Consider the following 25,910-nt stretch of genomic DNA (forward strand, 5'->3'; position numbering starts at 1 on the left):
ACATTTGGGCAGGAGTTCTAAATGCCAATTAAAAGCACCCGTGTGTATGGAAAATCCCCATCCGAACGGATCTCAAAGATTAAGCAGGAAAAACTCCTGAAAACTAGAATCAGAAACATTTACTGCCTAACGCAAAACAACTAGCTCTGTTGCTGGGGGTGGGAGGGCTGAGGGAGGCTCCCAGGAGCTAAGCATTAGGCGCAGAAAAGAACGCATAAAACGGGTGCTGGGGGTTGTGTGACAAAAAAATCCTCTCCCTCCCCCAATCTGAGACAGACACTTTATGTCTCCTGTAAAGCCTGCAGGGCTTGTTGGTGTAGTCCAAAATGCAACTTGTGGACTGGGCAATGACTCCTGCCTTAAAAGCATCCATTTCTCTCCAGCGACTGCAAAGGAGGCCAGGACAACCAGTTCAGCCATAGGTGCCTGGCTTGCAGATGCCAAAAGTTTAGTGAAATGGATTCCACCGAGCATGACCCATGACTTAGCTTACGCCCACTGCATACTTGAAGACACAGATGCAGGCATCAAAGAAAGACCAGCTGCACTTCACCACAAAGTGACTTGCCGATGATGTCTTTTCTCTCCAGCAGATGGCTCATACAGCCTACAGCCAGCCTTGTCTCAACTATCCACTGGCACTCACACCCACGTGTATATTTTATTGCATCCTTTGCACAGTATTCTAGATGGGACCTTTGAAGTCGGCTGGAGTTTTAGATTACACAGAAAAGCAGTTTTACGTACTCCTAACTGAATATTCATTAATACCTTAGAAAAAAATCACAATTTTGAATTTGAAATGTTTACGTCAATGGTAGCTCTGTATCAATAATCACTCAATACTACCACTTTATGGCTGCAGAATTTGTGAAGAGATCATCCCAGGTCAGTAGCGCTTGGCAAATTTATTTTCCGTAGGAACAAAGACTGAAATGGAAAGCATCCAGCTAGCGCATCGATTCTCCCTTAATATGACTATCTTGCTCTCTCCTCTGTGCTGCTATAAGTTATTGGAAAGACCCGCATTATATATTTCACTTTCAAAGATCAATATCTGCTACAAAAACACTATTCTAGATTGAAAGCTGGCATTCAAGAGTGCTTGATTTCTGCTTGCCCTTTGCTGCTTCTAGTAAAGGTAGATGCATTTTGAGAAAGGAATTTTATAACCCTATGATCTATTGGTTTGTGTAAGTGTAGACTTTTCTACCAGAAAAATCCATACTATCTGATAGATAGCTTTTTGATTTCTAATTACAGAATACACCACTTAATTGGTTAATTATGCTTTTTCACATTTTTTTTCCATATGTAAAAATACAAGCCTTTCTTTTCTAAACCTTAAATGCACATTATAAATGAATGATTGAATTAGTAACCTTATGTTAAAAGGGAAGAATTTTTATTTGGAAACTGTGAATTGTATAAACATAGTAGCTTTTTCCTCCTTTAATACTCATACATTACCCAAGAAGATGACAACAGATAAGTTAAAATAGCTGTGTATAACAGGAAGTACAACGTATTTGCTTACAGACTATTTATTCATTATTAGGCATCTGTTTGTTGGTATGTGTATGACTTTAAGCAACTGAGCACTTGCTTCTGGGCACCAGTGTGGTCAGAGGCATGGACAGCAAAGGGTGGATAAGACTGTTTGCAAAGTAACTCTGTCTGTGGAAAATGAAATGGTGGCAATTGTTTACCTGACCGACTGCTGCGTGAAAAGCACAAGCTGGGAGATGGTGCTCTTCCAGACCTTCCACAGTGCAGGATGCCAGGAACTCTGATCCTGAGTGTTGATTGAGGATTCGCGCAATGTCAGAGCTCTAGTTCTGGACTTGTGTTTTGAGGGCTACATGCATGTACAACAAAGCTGTACATAGGCTCTATTTATACAACATCCTAGCCAGGTCCCAGGCACTGGAATTATAAATGACATCACATCAAGGCACCAGGGAATATTAAAGAAAGCAGTATGCACCTTGAGAATTTTATATATTCATTTCTGTATTTTGGTCAAACATCTTGCTGTGACGTATAATGTCACACTGCTATCAATAAATTCCAGTTTTCACATGTAATGACTTTTACTCATGCATGTTTTGAAGCTAATACTTCTAAAATGAGAACAGCCATTGCCAATAACTGAGTGTAGTCTGAACTGAAGACAGCATATTATTTGTCATTTGCATAAATTTTGCACATGCTAAATTGGAACTCTACAGACTTTGAATTAATAAACTGAATAATCTGTCCAAAATGATATAGAAAGCAAGATAATAAAGATTAGACAGTGATCCCAACTAACTAGGGATGTTGATTTTGTGAATATATGAAGTACAAAACCAAAAAGTCTAGTGACATTCTTGCATAATTTTCCCTTTAAGAATTATAAATTTGCCACTAAGAATTTACAAGACATACACACTAATACTGCTAAACTAAGATATAAAAGCCATTTATTCAAAAAAAACGTGGTGGTGTCAAATCACATACACAAGCCAATACTGAGCTACAAACACAGACCAAACAGTTCTATAAACAGAAATTGGAGTGTTCATATACCATAGTACCTGAAAAAGACTGTTAATAAAAAGGAGTCCATAAGTATTTCATTTCACCTTTCCTATACGGCTCCTTAATGAATGTCTTTGCCTAAGTTAGTGTACAATGAGCCAGAGGTAGAGTCCCAAGTAAAGAATCTAATGCCTCAGGGCTCCATTAAAAACCTTTATTCTTCTAAACAAAAGGAAAGCCTAGCCTATAGTTTTCTGTATGACACTGAAGTAAAGCCTCTTTGCTTGAACAGTACGGCATTCCCAAGCGCATTTGGCATTAACCTAGATTGAGACTGTGCTTTGTAGAATCATCTTAGTTCTCCTCCCCTTCAGACTCCGACTCTAGAAAAGAAAAAGTAAATTACTTCAGATAGGTTGCACAAGGACAGTGATATGGGTAATTCCATAAAATGGCAAGAGACATCCTTTCAAAATTCAAATTAAAGTTTTCTTTACACCTAGCACCTCCTAGGAAAGGTTGATAGATTAAACACAATAGGCCAGAAAGAAACACACAGCATCAGAAAACTAAGATCTGCTCTGTTGCACTCCACTGTGGAGATCTGAATTTAGAGATCTGTTACTAGAACAAACCCAGATCACTATTCTGGTCCTAATCTGCAGGATCAACCAATGCATATCTGAACACACTAAGTTTAACAAGAAATCAGAATTATTTGCTTGTTCTTCTAGTCCCCATGAGTAGGCTGTATGGCTATCCATTGAGGAAGTAGTACCTTCTTAACTATTTGCTCTGCAAATATTGTCATCATCGTTCAGCCTATCTTGAAAGCCATCTCTGGTTTTACTCTACAGCAGGCATAAAATCTGCACTAACAAAAAATTCTTATGATTTGTACAGAATAACAGCAAGTGTTAGGTCTGGCCATGGCTGCAAGCAATCTGGAGCAGTTACTGCCTGCTGTTTTCTATTCTGAGACTATATAGTTCATATGCCTGGGATGACTAATATCTGAAAAACAGATTTGATTTGCCAAGAGGTGACCACATTTCTTTGTTTAAATAAGTCCATACCTTCTTCAGCATTTTGCAGCCACTCCACAAATTTCTTCATCTGGTCAAGAAAAACACTTTTGCCTTTAGCAACATGCGCTTCTTTATACCACTTCAGGATGGCTTCTTCACTCAGAACATCAGCTGAAATACAGATCAGTCTTTGTAAAAAGTTAGTACATTTTTTATACATTAGAAGATTTTGAACATAGGGGAAAGAAAGATACCGTCTATGTTTTAAAGGCAGCATAAAATACACTAATATGGTCACAGTGGAACAAGCTTTATATCAACACTATTAGGCTATAACTACAGAATATCTGATGTATATTCAGGATGTAACAAATGTGTAATGTGTTAGGCTTAAAATAAAGCATCAAATATTGTGCTTCTGTAAAGGATAATTCTCTATTCATCTGCTTTAAATACACCACATATAAGGTTAAAAATCGGTCTGTACATCTTAGAAATTACCACAATAAAAAATACCATGCTTTTTCCTGCGGTTGAATCACAGGACTGTGCATAGTTCTAGAAATCTGAAGTGACAGACACCTTCTGATTAAACTGTTAGGATAGAGATAGGTAGGGATTTTTTGACATCTTTTCTCCCTAAAGGGTTTACATTGTTTTTAGCTAATAAGTATTAAGGCCATCCTCAGGGAACTGCTCAGACGGATACTGCAGCTGACATTTTTCTGTTGATTATCAAGAACAAAATAACTGTCAGGGAATGTAAGGGTGAGTAAGATTCAGAAAAAGAAATCCTAACAAACAGTGAGGACACTTAATGTTTCCAACAGATGCCAATTTAGGTCTAGCAACAGACCTCTAGCCTCAGTAAAAAAGCTTCTGTGATCTAGCCAAGCCATATATCTCAATAATTGACGGTTGCGGACACAAATCTGGGATCCACAATGGCATTTTGGCAGTTACATAACACGGAAGCTGAGAACTTAAAAAAACCAAACAAACAAACAAAAAAAAACAACTTATTTTTGCTATAAAAAGACTGAAACCAGCTTCCTACATCTCATTAAAATTTCCACTCTTTTTTTTGTATTATTTAAGCAAACTACCTTCCCTTGCATTGCAAAATCAACAGATCTACAATAAGTGCTTCACTGCTTCCTTGAACTTCTTGGTGTTGTCTCACTTGTTTAGCATCTACCTGCTGAAGTGCCAGCCTGACCTCTTAAGGACCACTATCACCTTCTGCTTCAGCTTAAAGGCTATAGCAGATGTGGCAGTGAAGGGAAGAAGGCCAACCAAAATAAAAGAAATGAAAGTATCCGATCCAATGGGAATGAGACTGAGACCAGACACATTTCACATATACTGTTGATAAACACATGGAAGCAACCTGGGATGGGGGTGAACTCAATCAAAACTATCCCAAGACATCCAATGGTGACTGAATAGAGAAAGTCTCCCCAGAAATTTGGAATTTAGTGAAAAGGTGACTGGAAGTTACCTTGTCTCTCAGACACTTTTTCAAAATAAAACCTCTTCTGCAGTTTGCCGCAAATGACAGAAAGTTGAAAACAGAGAAAATAGGAGTGCACTGCCTGTGTGCTTCTTCCAGCACAGATAAATTGTGCTTAAAGAACTGTGCAAGTGACACATAGAACTCTCTGAAATCACAACCCACAACACTGAACATTAACAGAAACACTGGAGCAAAGAAAAAGCTTTCAAACATTTTGCATTAAAAACTTGCCAACAGAGCAACACCTTAGCAACACCTCACAGACATCACAGTATTTAATACATCAGAATTTTCATTTAGCAAGCTTCAAAAATATTTCACATGGACTGTCATGAAATCGGAATTTAATCCCTGTACATTAAAAGCTTCACTACAGAAAAGCTTCACTACAGAATCCTGAAAGTTCACTCTATTACATCTCAGAAGTACTCAAGCTATGCCACAGATCGTGATCCTTAGGGAAAAGGCAAAAAAAATCAGAAGAGATTTCAGGAAAAATGAGGAGACCTGTCCCTGAGCTAGCTGTTGGGCGTTTGGACATTTAAAAACACAAAGTTGCCATATGGAAGAAACTGCAGGAACAAGCTGCTGCATTACAATCCACATTTAGGATACTGTAAAAGCAAGGGCCTACAGGTAGGTACATACCTCAGTCAGAGTAAAAAGCATTTAAGCCTGTATTCTTGATTTGCAGCCTATAAGCTCAGTGGTTTTGTCGCAAAAGTAGAGCCCATGTTAATGGGCTAGCATTATAACAGCTGTATATGGTCTAAATCCAGGATGCCAAGGGGGAAAAAACCCATACAGCTAAAACTGATATAGAAGCATGCAATCCCACTATGTGCCTGGAAGATTAAAACATCCTCAGGTTAAGTGGATGAGAAATTTGCCTGTATATAACTTCATAACAATAAGCCTCCTACACCAGCAGAGGAAAAATAAAAATGCATTCAACTACAAAAATGACAACTGCAACCCTCATTTCTGAGCAGTGCTATTTGTAATACATTCATGCCTCCAGTGCCTCATAAGAGATGATATTCTCCTGTCAGCACAGAGATGCTCAATTAAGCAATCAAGCAGGATAGGGTGTAGTTAATCATACCCCTAGGTTGCTTTGAAGCAATGGGAACACAGAGTGGGGAGAGGAGGAGGAAGGGAATGATTCATTTTATATATATAGTTATTTCTCATTAAAATTCATTATAGATATGTTTAAAGCACTGAAGCTGAACACTGTGGTTTGTGGGTGTGTGCACATCATTTTCACTGCAGTCCCAGGTGCTGTCAGCCCAAGAGAACACTGGTTTTCCTGCAGGTGCAGCCAACTGCCACTCAAACCACCCACTGCTAGAGCCTCAAGTGACATCCATCTTCAAGAGGAGATGTTCCAAAGCAGAGACTCTGAAAAGCCCAAGGTCTTTACTGCAGGGTGAACTTTGAAGAACTTGAATGCTACTTGAAGTTTAGGTCTCAGCTCTGTACTACATCCCTCAGTTTAAATGCATTTTTGCTTTTAACTTGGACTGCATAGCTATCAGTGGTAAAGGGCAAAGGGCACCCTGTGAGCTGCTAACACAATCAATCAATCAGCATAATTCAGCTCAACTCTACTGCAGCTAACTACTCGGAGGACACAGCCTTAGGCGAGGGCTCTCTTAATGCAAGAAATGCTACCCACAGTATAGTTACAGCAGATAACGTCTTTCTGGTACAATTTTCTGCTGGGAAAAGTTTGCATCCTGTATCAAAAGAAGGTAATTGAATAATGAAAATTATTTAGAGAAAGTTGTGTTCCATCAAAAAAACCAAAACCTGTTTGTCAAGTGGAGCTTGAAGACTTGCTTCTTGTAAGTGCAGGATTCCTAGTGCATTTCTTTAAGAAGACAGTTTGCATCTTCTGGTTACAAGATGACTGCAGAATAGTTTCTCTAAGGCCTAATTATGCTGTAGCAAATTTGGGTACTTTGATTCTTTCAGTACTTCATAAATGCTGACTTGAATTCTAATGTAATGGTACAGATGGTATTGTGCCCGCTAAAGGTATTCGCTGGCCAAAGGGTGAAAAATTCTGATCCTCATGAAAGAAATGGCTATTAACTTCAATAGTGCCAAGACTTCACACCTGAAATCTCCATGCTGGACACAAACAGAAAGAAAGGAGACTTTGCAAGTGAATATGGTATGCAGCATATAATCCAATAACAACTATGCTTATTTTACACACATTGCAGATTGTGTGCAATTAAGAGGTGCAGGGCAACCTGGAATGCACTAAAACCCAGCATATATCTTACAACTCATGTACACCCAGCAAAGAGGCTGGCAACTCAGCAGATGTCACTCAGGAAAATGCTGTAATTTTCTTGTTCTACAACTACCTTTAAGAGTGTATGGTCAACATGAAGTTGGCAGTTACTTTTTTTTTTTTTTTTTTTATGACGAAGTACAGTTCTAGCAGTTTGTAAGACAGTATCAAGGACTCTTCTACACAAATATATTGAATAAAAATAGAGTATTTTTAAGGCATAAGAAGAAAATAGAAAACTTCCACCGATTTTAGCTTGGTATTGGGTCAGGCTTTGTAGATCCAGTATAGTCTATTTCTTCTCATTAGACATTAAGGTTTTAGGTCTTTTATAATTGGTACTTTTGTTTAAAACATCTAAGAGCTAGTTGCAAGTAACCCCCCCCCCACCTCACCCAATAAAATTATGACTAATCAGTAAGTTCTAGACACTTAGAAAAAGCTATGTAGCTCTGCTGACAATCAGCTCAAACAGAATCTACATACAGGTTCTCATGACAAGTCAAAAAATTAGCCAGAAAACATACTGCACAGATCATGGTTTATTTTGGAGAAGTGCTCTACAACTTCTTGCCATACATTTCTGATCCTGTTGCTGTGCCCTTTAAGACTGGCTTAAATGTTGATTACAGTTTTACTGGTTTTTAGTGGTAACCAGAGAGCAGTATCATAGCCAAAGATCAGTGTAGAACTGGCCAGCTTTTTCTCTACCGTACCAGGAGCACAACAATATAATAAAGCCAACAAGCTTTAAACGGCTATAGAACTGCTTTTGCAAATTATACCTATACGTATAAAAAGTTGCTACCGTGTATGAAAAAAAAAAGAGCTTGGGTTTTGGCTGGAGGAAGAAGGAATATTCCTGCTTGTTTAAAGACAGGACAGATTTCAGAAGAAAAAAAAAAAAACAGAACTTCAGGTCTTTCAGATGGTAATGAGCTCAACCATTTCTGCTAATATGTTCAGGTATTTCCAGGTAATTCCCAGGAAAGTAATCCAAGGGCTATTTTATGATGGAAATAGGCAGAGTTTAAATGCAAGATGCTGGATACATCCATGACAGAGTAGTCATACAACTAAATTTATCAAAGCACAGGCGGCACTTGGTGCCCATCATCACTGATGACTATCTTCATGCCCAGGAAATACTCCTTCATAATGAGTAAAAAGCAATAAAATGTCCATGTGCATGCTGGTGGAAGCCTACATTAATTAATGTCTTTGTCCATCTACAGATACTCCAAATGCCTTTACTTGTCACTAGAAAAAGTTCATCTGGTACTCTGAAACCTTTCCAAGTCCTATGGAGCTTACGGTTGAAGCATAAGAGAAAGAGGAAGAGGGGCTTCTCTTCCCTCACCACCACGATAGCCAGTAGTAGCTTTCTGGAGTTGTTGTCCTTGACTATTAGGAAATAGAAGATAGGCTCTCATAAGCAATGAAACTGTAATAAAGATTAAGTGTCCAAAACAACCTGGTGGCTGTTTCTAGCAGTAGGTATGAACTGGAGAGAAGGGGAAGGGAAGATTCATGAGCACTGAAAAGAAGCAGAGGCAGGCCCAGGCAGTGCTCAGTCGCCAGTTCAGGCTGGTATCCCTCTCACAACTCCGGACAAGCCAAAGCCATGAGCAGTGAAAGCATGATAATATTACGTAGGAGAAATAGGACTAATGCTCCCAAAGCCTTTCCTGGTTAATCCACTAGCATGTCACTGGCTAACAGACACTGTCAGACTCCAAAGCTGCTTTAAATAAATGGAGCTGATGACTTCCTGAGTCCAGCACTCAGAAGGGTCCTACACCTGGTAGCTGTAAAGCCAGGCTAGCAATTGCTAGCAGGCAGCAGTATGTCTGCTAAACAGGGCAGATACTGCTTCAGTCTAAATGGGGAAAGGAACGGGTGGCAGCTGTGCTCTGCATGACTGCATCATATGATAGAGAAGCACGCCTGTTTCTGCCCAAGATATCCTAGACAGAAATATAGGAACATGCACTGTGAATATTTTACATTCTGGACATACTGAACTCACTGTAGAACAATTCCAGGATGTGCCATACAGTCGATCCAAACACTTCTAGACATTATGGGAATCCTAAATAATGTTGTGGCACCTGCAGTGCTGAGGCTAAAATCTTCTCATCCTTCCTAACAAGTCTTCCTGCAAGTATATCTTCAGAGTCATAACAAGGGCATGTAGGGTGAGTAGAGTAGGTGGGAACTGGGTTTTTGGAGCAGCTGATAAAGTTGAATGTACACTTTAGTGATTTTTTTTTTTTAATACTTTAGAATGTCAAGGTTGCTCTTGCAGACTAATGCAGTAATTGACTTCACAAAAACTTTGAAAGGAACCCTACACAAAATTATTTCTGTTTTAACCACAGTTAATGGTTTAACTGCAGAGCCATTACAGTGCTCATTCAACATGCCCAAAGTGAATTTTCTTTTCTAAAGAAAATTGAATAAAGTGCTTGCTGCAGGTTGCAGTTTCAAGTTTTTCCTCAGTCATTAACAGCCTTTACAAATTTTAGAATCTGAGGGCAGATGGACAGCAAGGCTTACTGGTTTTTCATTTAATCATTGAAGCCCCATATTGCCCCAATGAGGACGGAAATAAATCCATCTAATTCATTTAGTTCTACCTTCTGAAGCCATGCAACTGTTCTAACAATTTGAACCCGTTTACCTTGAAAGTGTACCTCGACACAACTGTGTGAGCAAGGATCAATACTGAGTTTCTGCTCCTGCTGCTTTTTCTCCTTCAACTATTTATAGCAAAAATGTCAGAACAAACCAGTTGGCACCCACCCATCACACACAGTGCAAGACTATTAATCTCTATGACAACCCGATCTGAATAAACTTGCTAAGAACTCAGCTTCACAATAAAAGTGAAATCCCTGAAATTATGGCATCTGCAGGAAACTGACAGGAAAAAGAAAAGGGGAAGGAAAATACTGTGGCCTGGTCTTTCTTCCATTAAGGGCAAAGCAAAAAGTACCAACCACTTCAACAGAAAAAGAATAGCATCTTTTGAGAATGAAAAAGATTCATTCTGCCAGGGGAGAATAAAAAGAAAACCACGAACAATCTCCCCTTAAGAAGTTTTCCACTTTTAATGTTCCTTAAAATCAAGTTCTTCTCCCTCTGCCCCAGGACATCAGGAATTTATAGAAAAATCTTCCTAGTCCTGGTTTATATACTAGGGCTAACCTGTATGTGAACAGACAGTGGATATTGCTGGGATCCTGCTCATGCTTCTTGACTACAAGATAAATGTGAAAGAAAGACGGGCTTCTTTTGACTTTTCCTGGTGGCACAGGGTGCATGAAGTACCTTTGTAAGGCACTTCAGAGTTCAGTTACACCATAGCCTTTCCCATATGCAATACCCAGAGAACTTCTGTTTCCTATTACATCAGATGTAAGTGATTGGCACTGAGTAACTGTGCTACTGAAGAATCACTTGTGTTCAGAACAGTTCTTCCTACAAGCCGGTCATTCGAGGAATATCTTGCTAGTTAACTGTTCTAGCAGACCAAGAGTTTAGCCCTGTCTGTAATACATGCTTAATAACTTAGTAGAACATGGGCAAGTTAATGCCAGGTACAATGTTCAAGTACAGCATACAACACTGGATATAGAGTCTTACCTTTATAAAAGAGTACTACTATCTTCTGAAAGGCTTTCATGAAGTGGATGTTGTCATAACAGTACTCCTGAACCTTCTGGAGAAGGATCAACTCTGACTGGCCTTGAGTGCTGAAGACAGCAAGCAGGGGGGCATATTGCTGAAAGAGGGACAAGGTAAAAAGCAAAATGCATGTCAATATACTGGAAATAAAATAACAACAATAACTTTTCTAATGTATGGTAGCATAAATTTCGTCCCTGAAAAATAGTTTCACTGAAACCTAGGATTTACTTGCCAGCAGCATTTACCACAATACATACAATGCACATGCACAAAAATCCATGAGCTTTTGTGAGATGGGCAACATGTTGTGAATTAAATTTCAGTGATACCTTTAGATACCACATTTTGTAAAATGAATTTATAAAGCTTGTATGTTGGAGTACTGCTGCTCATACATTTCACAAGATAACATGATATTGACTCAGGAATAACACTTTTTTCATGTTCACAATGTAAGAAATCCAAGGATGAAGCTCCTGAAAATACAAATCTCCAGTTTCACAATGGTTTCAAAGTCTTAAAGGAACAGAATAAAATTCAATTATTCCAGGTAAACTGTGATCAAGTGTCATTAGTTTTTCCTCATTATCACTGTGAGACTTTCATGATGACCTTTCCTTTGATAAAGGACTGTATTTTCAAAGCATGGTATTAAATGCTAATGATATTCTGACAAGACAGTAGCAGTACACTTCACTGTCTTTTCCAGGATGTTAGCATAAGTTTTAATTTTAAGAGTTTTCAACATGAGAAAAAATGCTTAACAAAAAGAAGCTTTTATTTTTTAGAAGCAGCTACCTTTTTATTATATTTTTAAAGTCCCTCAAAAGAAAATGAGGGACCTTAATTCATGCACTCTTTTCTGAAAAACTACCATGTTTTATTCATCTTTCCTATTTCCTCTCCTCTTCTTAGTAGCTTTAGTCTGTAATAAGTCCAGCTAAGACTGCAATCTTCATTTTAAGCTAATATTAAAAGTTTTTTTCAGAGCCAAAGAGAAGACAAATTACCATTGGTCTTCAGAGCCACTGGCCAGGTGTACTTTAATGTTACTGTTTACATTGTTCTTGCATTGATCAGTTCAACCTTCTTCATAATATTCAGTGACATTGTCAGTTTGGTGTTTTTCAGCTGCATTTGTAGTGCCTTGAAATAACAGAGTTCCAGTCTGTGACTAGGACTCCTAAATGATGCAGGATAACAAAATACTAACCAGCAGCATTGATGCACCCGTTCTTAAAATGTTAGGACTTTTTTTTTTTTTTTTTTTTAATGAGGAACTAATCCTAAGGTTTTTACTTAGTATGTCCACTGAAAAAAACTATTAATACGGATGAAAATAAAGTAAAACTTGACAGGTTGGTCCAGAATATCTTCTGCAAAATAATTATCAGCTACTAATTTACAGAAAGGGAGAGCAAGAAGTCATATAGTAACTGTCATAACAGCCAGCTAGGCAGGCAAAAACCATCATTACTTTTGGAAGAAACTCTTTTACAAAGTAATTATGAAAAATTACTAGAAAAGTAGCTAACATTAGCAATTAGTTTTTTGTTTCCCTCATGTATTGACAGGTGCCACACAGGCAAGCGTGGGACTCTGGATGGTGCAGCCCATAGAAGAGGGGTTTGCTCTGGGTGCTCCCCAAGAGTTAACAAACCCCAGATGCATCACAGCCGGCACCACCACACTGTGGGGCTGCTGTAGCCTGGGGGCACACCCTCCACAGACCTCATGGTTGACAAGTCCAGACAAAGGAGAAGCGACACCGCACACCCACCCCAGAGACACCTTGGGGCTGTGGAGTCATTCCCCACAGAACAACCTGTGCATGGGTGCGCTGTCACCCACTGATCAGGGCTGTCAGCTAAGCACTGGGTCACCTGCTGATGTGCACACTGGTATTGGTATAGCTGTGGGCTGGCATTGACTGACTGGGCATAAAAGAGAGTCAGCCACATATGCTTGTGTGGACTCAGACCCGCAGTCAGCTGGCCACCTGTCAGCAGGGATGCCCCTGAGGTCAACAGCGTAGTGAGGAGAAACCTGGAAAAACTACACCGGAGGGGTGGCCCATAAGGACCGAGAGCAGTCGCTATACTTTGCACCCGTTGTTAGTGAATCCAGGGATAACTACCCATAAGGGACGAGAGCAGTCACTCTATTGTGGGTCCACTGCTTGAAGATCCAGGGAAAGCTATACCAGAGGGGTGGCCCTTGAGGAAAGGGCGAGAGCAGTCATTGTATTGTGCACCCATGATTGAATTGTAGAGCTCTCATATGTATATGTATTTTTTCAGTACTGTTATATTTCTAGCTTTGCTATACTGTTAGCTTTGTGATAAACTCTTAGCTCTAATAAATTCTCACACTTGACAAACAATGATCTCTCGAGTTCAGTGCAACTAACCCCAGAATCCAAAAGAATCCCTCACGCCTCTCTAGTGGCGTGTCACAATGCATAAACACATCTTTAGAAACAATGTTATTTTTCTGACAGGGCACTGCAAAACTTAGGGTATCAAGATTCTCTCTTACCTCTTCAGACCTTTAAACTAATATTCCAACTAATTGCCTTGGTGGTACTTCTCTTTTCAGTGAGTCCCTAACAATGCAAGTTATTAAAAGGAGTCTAATGACTTCAAGAGACTGGCATCTAGATGTCAAAGTGTTGAAAATCATGCTTTGCCAAAGTTATCTGTTAGATCCACTCATACAAGAATAAATCACATCACCTGTCATGTTCCACTTCAGGTATGTGATTATATGGATACTGATTTGCATTGCCAAGGCAAAAAACTCCAGATTGTTTCAGGACATGTCCACATGCAGGAGGGCACAGGAATTTGGCTTTGTGCCATGCTAATACAGTTACATGACTTCTGGAGTCAGGTCACACACCTGGTCAGCTTGGACCCCAGAGAAACCCAAGATCTGTCCATACCTATCCATAGAGATAGGATATGAATTGAAAAGACTGTTCATTCTTGAACACTGAAATGTAAAGAAGAGGCTAGTGAATTCCACATTTCTATTTCTGTTGCTTCTGTTAAAGTCTTACCTGTAAGTGCAAATACTAAATACCCCATACAAATTTGTCCTCTGTTTTTAGGCAGTGGATGTAGATATAAAAATGTGCATCTTATTTAGGCAAGATGACTTGCTTGATTCAGTGGGGCTACACACATGGCTATGGACTATTTTCAGTAAGTGAAATCTGTAGGACAAGGCATCAAGTCAACAGTACTAGACAATAAACCTAAAGGGATATAATGCAAGTGATTTGGTCAATTACCATATTGAAAGAACAAGAAAACAATGTTCCTTTTCCTTTGGTAAACTATCCCATCTTTCTATTGCTACTTGGGTCCCTACAGCTAGGGAAGATTTCGAGATCTGCATTCCATTTTATCATTAAGGACTATACAAGATCCCAAACAACTATGTTTTTAGTGTGACATATGTCTCTCCTGGGAAACCACATTCAGATGAAAGGATCAGCAATAGTAGGAGCTAAACCAACATGGGAACTTCAAGTATGGAGAGGCATGCAATATGAAGAGGAAAGGAATTCTGACCACACTTAAAATCCATTTATCATAAAGAATAAGGTACAGAATGTCTTTGGGCAATCTTTGCAGTACAGGCTGTGAGGGAGTATTCTCTTGCTTGTGGTTTACCAAAGGACTAATTCGTAGAGTCTCTCTGCCTCTGTTCTCAGTTCAAATGCCTTGCACTGTACAATTCTTCCAAACTTTTCAGATGAATACCAACCATAACGATGACTTCTGATGTCTCAGCATCATTCCTCTTCCAGGCTTACGAGAGCTTTTGTACCACTACGTAACTGTGATCCAGCAATTTGTCATCACTTAGCAAACTACAACCTGAATTTCTATGCATTCCATTCTCTTATTCATGAATATCCACCATGAGAGTATCCTGGATTGGAGAGTAACCATGCTCACTATATAGCGCACAAGCTCTCAGGCCAGCTCCATGCAGAACCAGCTCTTGACTCATTAGTTGAGAAGTAGCTACCCAGCTCCCACAGTCAACTTAGGCAAGAAACATTTTCACACAGATTGAGCTAAGAAGCCATGCAAGATCAAACTAGCTCTATGCAAAGCCAGCACAGGTGCTGCCTCACCGTGCCCCCAAAACTTCTTTGCCTCTGGCAAAGACACTGCAAAAACAGTTCCAGCAGGGTTACTAGTCTGGTACGAGCAGAGCTGGTTCTCAACATTTGCTTGGCATTGTGGCCAAGGCAGGAAGCCTCTCAGAGTCCACGGTACTGGAAAGTACAATGCAGAGACACTTAAGCTATGACCACTTCACTCTGACCTAGTTCTCTGCACTGCATGCCTCAGAGGATCCTGTAGTATTCAATAATCTGAACTACACTTTTGCATTACCTTGTCTAAAGGGGAACAGACTACACACAATATACTCCAATATTTTGGTATCAGTGTTAGCCCTCAAGACCCTAAATCGTCTGGATTTAAACATGTAAAAACTTGACAGCTGTAGAATGTATTCTGTTAAATCAACAGCAGCCCTTCCCCTCTTCACCCATGCACACACCTTTAGATGCTTAAGGGCTTGCTCTGCAACCAGCTCTTCCTTCTTGTTCCACTCCACAGCATTCATTACACAGGTCCAGAGAAGACCAATCACTGCTGGCTCTGGCAGCTCGTTTCTTTTCATTTCTTCTTTTACATAAAGCACTACCTGGAGCAGGAAATAAACTGCTATCTTAAGCAATATTTCCAGTCAACTCTGACTTATCAAATATTCGCAGTCATTTACATATACAAGTACCACCACAACACAGAGATAATAAGAAGCAAAATTAGAATGAGAATAATAAAAAGGAAGCATTTAGCATGTTTCTATTCAGCAACACTACTGTTACTTGGCTACAAGTTTTCTCCCTCCCATCCACTCTAGCAGTTAACACAGTTAAATAAAATGTATTCTCATCAAGGACAACGGGACACAAAAATAATCAGCTGCACTTGAAAATCCAGAGGGCGTTTTGCTGTTTTAGTCTTTTGAAAGTAGAGTGAACTGATAAATAAATTAAGATAATGAAAATCAGAGGAAACCTACCAGGCACCTACATCTGATCTTTTCTACCTACTGTTTAAGTCTTTGACTGTGATTATATAAACAAAAATTTTTTAAAACACTCTTTACCTCTTTAATTGGACATTCCTGAGAGAGACGTTCTTGTAGTTCTTTTTGAAGTTCTTTACGAGTCCCCAGTGACTGCTGAACTCTAAGGAAATCTGAGAGCTCTTTTAGACCTGCATCAGTAAAATACTTGGCAAAATGATCCACATTCTGCCGGTTGGCTGGAAATAGTTCCTAAAAGACAGTAATGCTGTCTGTTAAATAAACAGCTAATTATTCTTTCTTGATAGAGCAGAACATATATTTTTTAAGAATGAATTCCATGAGTCAACTGTTACTGCACTTTTTAAAAAAGGTCAATGTTTGTATTAACGCTGGAAAAGTCAGCACTTCATTCATCTTGTTGTGTTTCATTGAAGGGGAGGAAATGAATATTCAGTTATGCAAAAAACCTAACATCCTCTCTACATAGTGCATATACTTATTAATAGTTGTTGTCACTCGAAACAACTCTCAGAGGCACTATACCTTTTCCAAATTCCAAAAGTCTTCTAGAAGATAGTAAAGCCATTATATGCTCAGCACAATCACTATGCCCTCCAGGTGCTTCTACATTTACCTCTGCAAATATTAGCAACATATAACCAGGCACCCCAGCCTAGTATCACTACTCTGTTAAATCTGGTCTAATGAACCATTTCAAAATTTTTGTGATAAAGGCTCAGAACTTGTTACATAAACTGTTAGCATCACCTCATTTAGGCATGTGAGACTGCTCATGCCTTCTAATTCAAAGACACTGTAAATCTATGATTTATGAAAAATCTAGTTGGTGAGAAAAGTTAAAATGATTCTTAAAAATTGTGACAACTAATACCCCAGCTTGGCAAGGATTCAAAGGTATTTGGTTACAATCCAATTCTTGGTGTCTCAAAGAATGATCTGTGGTCTGGATAGTCTTTTTATATATATATATATAAACAACGAAACTGCAACCCTTCAATCTGTTTACTTTCTGAAAAGCAGATTAAGAGGAAACTTTCATCAAGGCATCTATGCTAGGCAACATCATCTGATACTTGATGGCTTTTTAATACAGCAGCATAATGACAGTAAGAGAGCTGAAAGCTTTAGTCAGTAAAGTTTGAAATAGAAATAAGATACAGTTGGCTTTTATTTTTCCTCTCTAATAAACAGTGTAATTAGCCAGTTTCCCAGCTACATGGCAAATTCTTTATCATTTGGACTCTTAAAATCACATGAATTGAAGAGATAAAAGGGGTGCAGAAGGATGTTTTGTTTTTGAAAGATTCTTGTCTAAATATAAATTGAGGCAGAAACAGGAAATACTGGTGAAACTCTGGGTGGTGCTACACAGGATGTAGCACGTTGTATTGGATTACCACAGCAAACTTTAAGAATTAAGAAGCAGATATATTGCTCTTCAGACCTTCAGAAAGACACTAGGAGTGAAAGGCACACAACATATTGCTGCATATTCAAATATACTCTAAACACCTCAGGTCATTGCCACAAACCTAGCACACAGGCTTGAGCAAAAAGGCTGAAAGCTTTCCTACATTGCTCCTAGTAGCTCTGCTGTCATCGCCATAAGACCATTTATCCTACCCAGATGGCCATTACTGTGGGAAAATTAGCTTATTGTGCTATCTCTACGCTATTTAAAAACTTTGCATCAGAAAGCTACATTCTGATCATTTGTGATTACACACACCCTTTATATTTAATTATATAGAAAGGTAAAATATATATCAAAAAAATAAAAGCCTTCACACACAGCTGCTGGGATGTGTCGTTTATTAGCAGCTGTTAGGGAAAAACCATTTAATTAATTCCTGAGCCTCTTATGTATAAATGCCTTTCAGAAGGCATTTAACTACAGGAAAAAAAAAAAAAAAAGAGACAGAATGGAAAAAATGTGTGATATTTAATTCTTCTGGACCTGTATCAATGCTATAGCCATAACAATATTGCCATGATGCAAAATATTTAAAAAAAATGCTAAGGGAGTCTGAGAGGGAGTTAACATGCTTACAAGAAACTACCATTTGAATTTTATTTTTTTCCTTTCCTCAAAGACAAACAAGAATTTTTGAAAATATATAGTACTTACTAGCAATCTTTTATCTAGGTTGGCTTTTCTTAAAGCAGAGGTAACAGAATTGGCATCTTTCTCTGCCATCCATGCTTTAAAAAGCTTTACAGCGAAAGAAGCCGCAATCCCTGTTTGAGAAAAACAGAAAACATGCTTCAGCAATTTTCAGCATGGTTACAAGAATTTAATATGGAATGAGTATACATTTTATGACCACAGGAACAAACACGTACGCCTGAAGTGTACATTTTTTTCCTTAATGCAGTATTAACTTTCTGAAGTATGTTAGATTGTTTAAAAATCTTCTCATTCTGTTTTACCCGTCTACATTCAACTATTCAAAGATCTTCCTTTCTGCTTTTCCCGCAATTGTTTTTCCTTCCTCCGTAATCTATGGTCCAGGCCAAATGCAAAATAAAAAATTCTGAGTTAAATCAGTTAGGAAATGAAGGCAGGAAATAAAGACTTGTCAGGGATAAGAAGTGAAAGACTTACCTAATTCTAAGGGTTTTTTTTAGTATGTCCTGGACTTACTAAACTTTAAGGTTACTGATTGTACCACATCCTTCTAGGAGGTATTTAGTAGCTGGTAGGACCATGCAAATACTATTTATTTAAAGGCAAAGAAGCTCCTTCTGAGACACAACATAGCATTCTTCTGTATCATTAAATCAAAAGAGCTCTACTTCAGTAAGTCATAGCTTTACCAAGTGAGATATAAGCCCTGAGCTCCACATCTCTTTCCCTCCAACATGCTTTCCTAGAGCAGTGCCACCGCATCTCTTCTGCTACTCAGCCACAAGTGGCAAGCACAGGGCCCTCGAAGGAAGCCGCAACTCACTGTCCAGCAGCTGGACACATCTCTCTTCCTGGCTGAAGTGTTCTTCTATAGGCCAGTTAATGCTTCTCCATACTACACTAATATCAATATTAACAGTAATATTGAGGAAGGTGATAATGACAATGGCGTTCTATGCTACAACCAATCGACATAGTTTTGTTTCACCTCCAAACAGTCCTAAAGCTCTAAGAGCTTGATGGGACCGACTGGGAGGAACTGGCTTAGTCACTCTTAGCCACTTTACAGGGATCTACTCTTTCCATTTCTTGGATACATTGATTAAGTGAGTAACTAAACAAAAAAGGGAAGAGAGCATTCCCCAAGCAGTGTAAACTTTAATGTCCATTACAAATCTTGACTATTATGACAGTTTTGCCAACCTTATTTGAAGAACTTAGCTGCAAGGCATGATTCTTAGAGAAGTACTATATGAAACTATGAATGCACAATGCCATAAAAGAGAAACCTAAAAATACTACTTTGGGCTTGTTTTACATATTGTACATCAGGTTCCAAATAAAATCAGCATGATGCAGAGATCATAAACAAACATAAGCTGACTGCTCAATAGTGACAAACCTTTTCCAACTAACAGGGGACCTAACAATAATGTACACCTATAACTCTGAATATGTAAATGCAGTTCAGCATATGAAAAATGTTCATATGCGTTCCAGAGCTTTGGCTGAACTTGTATAAAGATGTTAGAGGCATTTACAGCTAGCGCTCCACAGTCCGTATGTTCTGTACAATAACTGAGAATAGCTATGACAATAGAAACCATTCATAGGGGAGGGCAGGGAAAATACAAACAAAATCTTTCCACTGTGTCACCATCATAACCTCTATTTCAGCAGTGCCTGCTAGCACATGTATCAGAGTTTGGCTCGAAACACACCTTTTATTAGACAACAGTAAAATCCACACAGCAGCTTGTTAGGCCACATGCTACTTCTTTATGAAAGCAAACATAAAATAGCAAAAAGGCTGACCAGTTGCAAAAAAGCACACCACCAACAGAAAATATTTTATTTCAGATCACTGGAATAGCTACCAAAATTAAATGGAATTGTCTGTGTCACCAAGTACTGTCCCAACAACCCTGTCCCTAAATCTTTTCTCAAGCTTTATCTTTAAATGAGATAGATTATGTGCCACTACCATTATTAGAGAAAGGTTGTTCCAGGGCTTCCCTACCCTCATATGTTTTCAAACTTCCTTATAATTTACAGTTCAAATACATTATTGGCCAGTTCCTATATTCTATTTGTGTAGCACCACGGTCATTTCCTGTAAATAGCTCTTCTCTTTTTCTGGTTTTCCCCTTCAGCCCTATTTGCAGAAAGCAATTTCAACCATTCATTTTATTGATTATCTCTGTTAGTTGTTCTTTGCATTTGCTCTAGGTTTTGAACACGGGTGACAATAAGGGTATACTTCACCCTGAAGAGGCCTCAACAGTGCCTTGACACACCTCTGTCTCTGCTAGAAATATATTAGACATCCCCCAGAGGCATTTTTTCCCATACACACTTCACACTAAAAGTAAGCATAACACTGAAAAAGGACAATCCTAAAACGAGTTCAGTTACTGGTAACATCCCTCAAACTTGACAGATCTCCTGTCAGCACAATCTACCCTAACCTCCCTTTCAGTCAATTCTTTGCCAACATTACAATTCTCATCCTCATCAAGAACTCCCTCAGCTCACCAAATTGTTTCTCCCTGTGTCTTACAAACAAATAACCTCACCTGCCCACGCCGTTTTTTTTTTTTAATAAATCAAAGGAATGCATCACATTTATTCCTTTACAATTTAATTTTTTTTAAGCCTTGATCTTTTCTCTGTTTTTCATATCTTTAATCATTTTTCCCTAGAAAAGTCTATTCAAAAACATTGATTGAACAACCTTTTTCTCAAATGCTCAGAAAAGTACATTTTTGGTAAATATAAACCGAGAACCAAAGGTGTAAGTGAGCTTCCGACAAACGTTTAGAGCTCCTAGAAACACAAGTTCATAATGCAAATGGCATTTTTTCAAGGATTTTTACCTAAACATTTTAAGAATACAATTGCTAATTTAAAATATAGCAAGTTACTTCAGTTTAAAAAAAACAGTTTTCAGATGCCTCTTGTGTTCCCATAACTAAAAACAGGCTTTCATTTAAAAACATTACAGGCCATTATCCTAAGACACAGATTAGTGCTTTTGTTTGGATTTTCTCCTAGTTTAATTCTGATTGTGAAAGCTGTGGGTGATGACAGAACAAGGCTGCAGCTGTGGCTTTTCTTTCTGCAGCATTTAGAAAACAAATGTAATAGCATGCTGAAAATGAGAAGGTTTTGTTTCTGGAAGTAGAAGAATTTATGAAAGAACACATTTTTAAAGTGAAAGTTATAACATATTTTAATTAATATATAGCTCTTCCAGAAAAAAAAAAAAATCATAAAAACCCTACAGCATTGGCAGTAAATTTACAATTATTCCAGGTAATCAGTAACTGGCAAAGAAAAGACACTGTCAAACAAGCATTTGGAAAATCAAGATTCCCAGGTGGATGATTATAAATCAAAACAAAACCTCATCACAAAAAGGCACCGTGCCTTAAGATTGGAAGAATAATGGTAGGTGTGAGTCCATGGCATCAGTGATTAACAGTGATCATTACTGAAGGCAAAACAGAGTTTGGGGGTTTTTTTTGCTTTTCTTCTGAAATATCCACTTAGGCTATATGTGCTCTCTGTCCCACTTCACAATCACATGCACAAAATGCTGGCAACTCTTGAAAAATGCTAGCGAGTATATCTCAGGGATAGATGTCATACTTCTCACCTTTATAGCATCATAATAATCAGACAGATACTGAGTTATATGTAAGTGTGTGTACACAGATGTATAACTTCTACAAAACCTACACCCTCTTTTTTTGTGTGTGCTTTTTTTGTTGCCATTTTCCGACTTTTGCCTGCCTTCTTGTTGGATTTTGTCAAGCATGTTGGTTTTTGCTGTCAGTATATACTTTAAAATACTGCTTTATGTTGAACAGTTACAGCCTTCCAACATTTAAAAGATGTTGTATAAAGTATACCTCCTATTAAAGCTAAAATAAGGAAGAAAAACCATACAGAAAATTACCTTCTTTGACTATATTGTCAGTGAAGAGGCTTGTTAAAATTGTAGCAGGAAGAGTCCCATTGGCTAACAGGATCCCACTAAGCATTGCCAACTTTGTCTGTTCTGTTTCAGAAAAAGCTTTAAGAAACAGCAGAAGCTGTGGGTCGGGGAGGGGGGGAAGAGAGAGATACATTTGAACCACAGACAACAATAACAGGTAGAGAGAATATTAATGAACAGTTGATTTTTTTTCCCCAAATCCCAGTGTAATTAACAGTAATGTCAAAATCTGTCCTGAAGCATGCAGTGCTATTCCACTAGTTACTTACGTCTTCGCTTTCCATAAGGATACAAACACGTGGAGTACTGCCTTACTCTTACTGCCTTACAGACAAGGTCTGTCTTGTCCAAATATAGATACATACATGTAAAAATAAAGGTGCTTGTTAAAGGCCTAAGACTGTGGAAATTAGCAGGAATTACAGAGGAACACAGACTTGCTGATTTCAACAGGCTGATAAGAGTCTGCCCATCCATGTCTTCAGGATTTGGATCAAGCACTACAGTTGCAGCTCGTTTTCTAACTTACAAAACCCATTATTCATGCAAACAACAACAATGCATTATTGGATTGGATTAAAGATGAAAAAGTCCCCTGTTTTCCTTTTGAGAAAGGGAACACAGAACACAATTAAAGAGATTTTCTATTGGCCAAAACCAGAAATAATTTTCAAATTCAGACATTCTTCAGAAAGCTGACAGGAAAGGAAAGACAAGAATATCTCATTATTCCCATTACTAATTACAACAGGAAACAATTAGCTTAAGGAAAATTAAAGAAGATCTGGACTAAGCCTTTACCTTGAAAAGTCTAAAAATAACAACAAATTATATAGATGATTCATTCATTTTAATTTCATACATTAAAATAAAATCAGTGACTTTCAAAAGTGCACTGATGAAGTACATTAAATCTCCTTTCCTTCATACCAGGAACAAAATTGTACAAATTTTGTCAACAGTTTTTCTGTTATTGTTAACAAAAATGTGTTTTTAACATGTTAACATGCACACACAGGAATGTAAGAATATATTTCTGAACCACTGTAAATTCACTGAGAACGCAGTGACATTTTACAAATCCAGGTAATGAATAAAGTATGTTATTAAAATATACAGGATGTTTTATGAATACCTATCTATCTGTGAATATAAAAAGAAGGAAAAAAACCTATTCATTCATACTGTAGTGCTTATATAACATCAACTCTAAGTTACAGTTTACATGAACCTCAATAATTCAACCACAGAAAAATCATTTGGCTTTTATTGGGCTTCTGCCAAATACTTGCAAAACAGTTTTAGCGTAAAAGAATTAATATGAAAGTATAAAACATCAAGTTGTAATTTTATTTCAAAGTGTGACTCACAACCAGAAAATGTAAGAAAATTTGGGATGCAAACAAATGGAATTATTATTTCTAAATACATGGATAAGAAACAACTGACATGCTGTATTTCCAAATGTAGCAATTAACTGGCATATAATGATGCAGGATAAAGAAACTGAAGGGCCATCTTTAATGGGAAGACTGAAATCATTTTTGCAGAATTTCAATATAAACTCAATGTCAAATATTTGACTGAAGGCCTGGGTATTTCAAGGTTTCTTTATGCAAGCTTTATCAAGAATATTCTACCAAAATGCAATCTGCAGGAGAAAAAAGCTAAATTATAACTTCTGCTCTTTAGTAAGAGTACTGAGTCTGAAACTGTTAGCAAAGATGAAACAGCTTTAGTTTTACAGCATAAATTTGAGAGTAGCCTACTTAACACCTATTCTTTCTGCTCCTATTTAAGCAACATAAAAAGATTTGATTAGAAGGTGGTCACACTGACTATTTCAACACATTAGAACAGCTTTTCGATTTCGACTTCTGAGGTGTAACTCACACTGGCTTTTGTCAGCAATGTCTAGACCATGAACAGTGTTGCATCCATCCATGTCAGACTGGAGTCATGAAAGCAACAATACCAGTAATTCCAGCTGTAAAATGAGAGTTATACAGCCCAAGGTGGAAAAGAATTCTAAGAGAAACAAATATCTTTACCTATCAAAGGACAACAGCAGTAACATGTTGATATTATTCAGAAATGCTCTGTGCGCACATGAAGATGATATAAAAAGAACTTCCTTTCTACATAATATTAATTCTAACAGGAAAAAAAAAGACTGCACAGCTTTAATACAATAGGAGAGAAGGGGAAGAACACCCAAACATTTATCAGTTCAGTTGAAAATTTCTTTTTGTTCAAATGTTTTGGAAGGCCTAAAATCACATATCTATGAAGTTCACAGCCTCATCCTCTTCCCTTTTCTTTGCAACATGCTTCTTGCAAGTCTTTTAGAAAGAATTCTAACTACGACATTCTTGAACTGTACTCCACTGCCGTATCTTTGGAGCAGGGGCCTGATCTTCTACATGTCTCCCACTGCCTAAAGTACTGTGGGAGCTACTAGCATAATTTGCTTTATTAATATTTTGAAAAGTAACTCTAACAACCTTGCATATTATGTGTCAATTTCTTCTGTTCAAAGATATTATTCCATACTTTCATGCAATTGCAAAACATGGCCGAATTTAGGGGAGACTGGGTGATGGGAGGAATCAAAACCTTTAATTAACCCACGTAGAAACCATCAAAAAGAACAAGATAGTCAGTTCAAAGCTTTTCTTTTAGATTTTTATTGCTGATTTCTTTAAGAGTTCTTCTTTTGCCATCACCTATTACAAACCTCTACAGGAAGTCCTGGAGTGTCCAAATTATTTCAGAATAGCACCAAACCACCCACAAAGTTCTAACCTGATTCTTACCTGCTGTTAGACAAGCACTGGTATTACTGCATTTGTTATGAATATAGACTGTTTCCAGGCACAAAATGCGCAATTCTGGCTCAGTGTTACATTTCTAGCATATCTAAAAGAACTCCCACCTATTTCAGTGGGAGTTTAGAATGCCTAATAAGCACCAGATCAGGCCTAATGTGCTGTTACATGCTATTTTTGCCCTTAAAGAATTTTTTTTTTAAAGTCACACAAGTTCCGAGCATAAAGTATATATAAACCTTTTGTTTAGTCATGTATATAACATTTAAAAGCATACAGAAATACCAGTGTGTCTGTTCTCTTGCAATCTGGAAAACTTAACAGTGAAAACTAAGGAATTCTATCCACACAGAGAGTATGGTATCTTTTAATATCTTCATTATCTGAAATGGTCTCTTGCTTTAGTATTTGACAGTTTGTCACATCTGTAGGGAGTGCTGAATTGTCAACAATGGAGAAGGCAGCTAACATAACAGATACCTGATGACTGATTCTTACCTTTTACTTAGCTGATTTAGAGCATCTCTGTTTACTCCATGTTTGATCTCAGAATGTTAGTATGCTCCTATCTCATAATTCCCAGCCTGATTTAGGGTTCTTTCATCAGGGAAACAGGAACACGACCAAAGGACCTCATAACATCTCCCAGTACTTCAGATACTCTCATATAACTCAGCAATTTATATAAATTTAAGACCAAAAATATACTTATCTGTACTTTATCACAATTACGACGATAACAGA

General features: G+C 37.9%; 1 protein-coding gene across 3 annotated transcripts in view; it reads right to left on the reverse strand.

Moving 5' to 3' along the window:
- Nucleotides 1–2,448: 2,448 nt before the first annotated feature.
- BZW2 (basic leucine zipper and W2 domains 2) overlaps nt 2,449–25,910 on the reverse strand; it is a 58,507-nt gene continuing 35,045 nt past the window's right edge. For all 3 annotated transcript variants that reach the window (XM_064506342.1, XM_064506341.1, XM_064506340.1), the window contains 7 exons: nt 22,300–22,435; nt 18,339–18,448; nt 16,268–16,438; nt 15,653–15,799; nt 11,024–11,162; nt 3,600–3,722; nt 2,449–2,906 (listed from right to left, as the gene is read on the reverse strand). In XM_064506342.1, coding sequence (XP_064362412.1) covers nt 2,878–2,906; nt 3,600–3,722; nt 11,024–11,162; nt 15,653–15,799; nt 16,268–16,438; nt 18,339–18,448; nt 22,300–22,435 — 855 coding nt within the window. In that variant the 3' untranslated portion in view covers nt 2,449–2,877. The remainder of the gene's footprint in view (nt 2,907–3,599; nt 3,723–11,023; nt 11,163–15,652; nt 15,800–16,267; nt 16,439–18,338; nt 18,449–22,299; nt 22,436–25,910) is intronic.

This window comes from Dromaius novaehollandiae, chromosome 2, assembly GCF_036370855.1.
Source record: "Dromaius novaehollandiae isolate bDroNov1 chromosome 2, bDroNov1.hap1, whole genome shotgun sequence".
NCBI lineage: Eukaryota > Metazoa > Chordata > Aves > Casuariiformes > Dromaiidae > Dromaius > Dromaius novaehollandiae.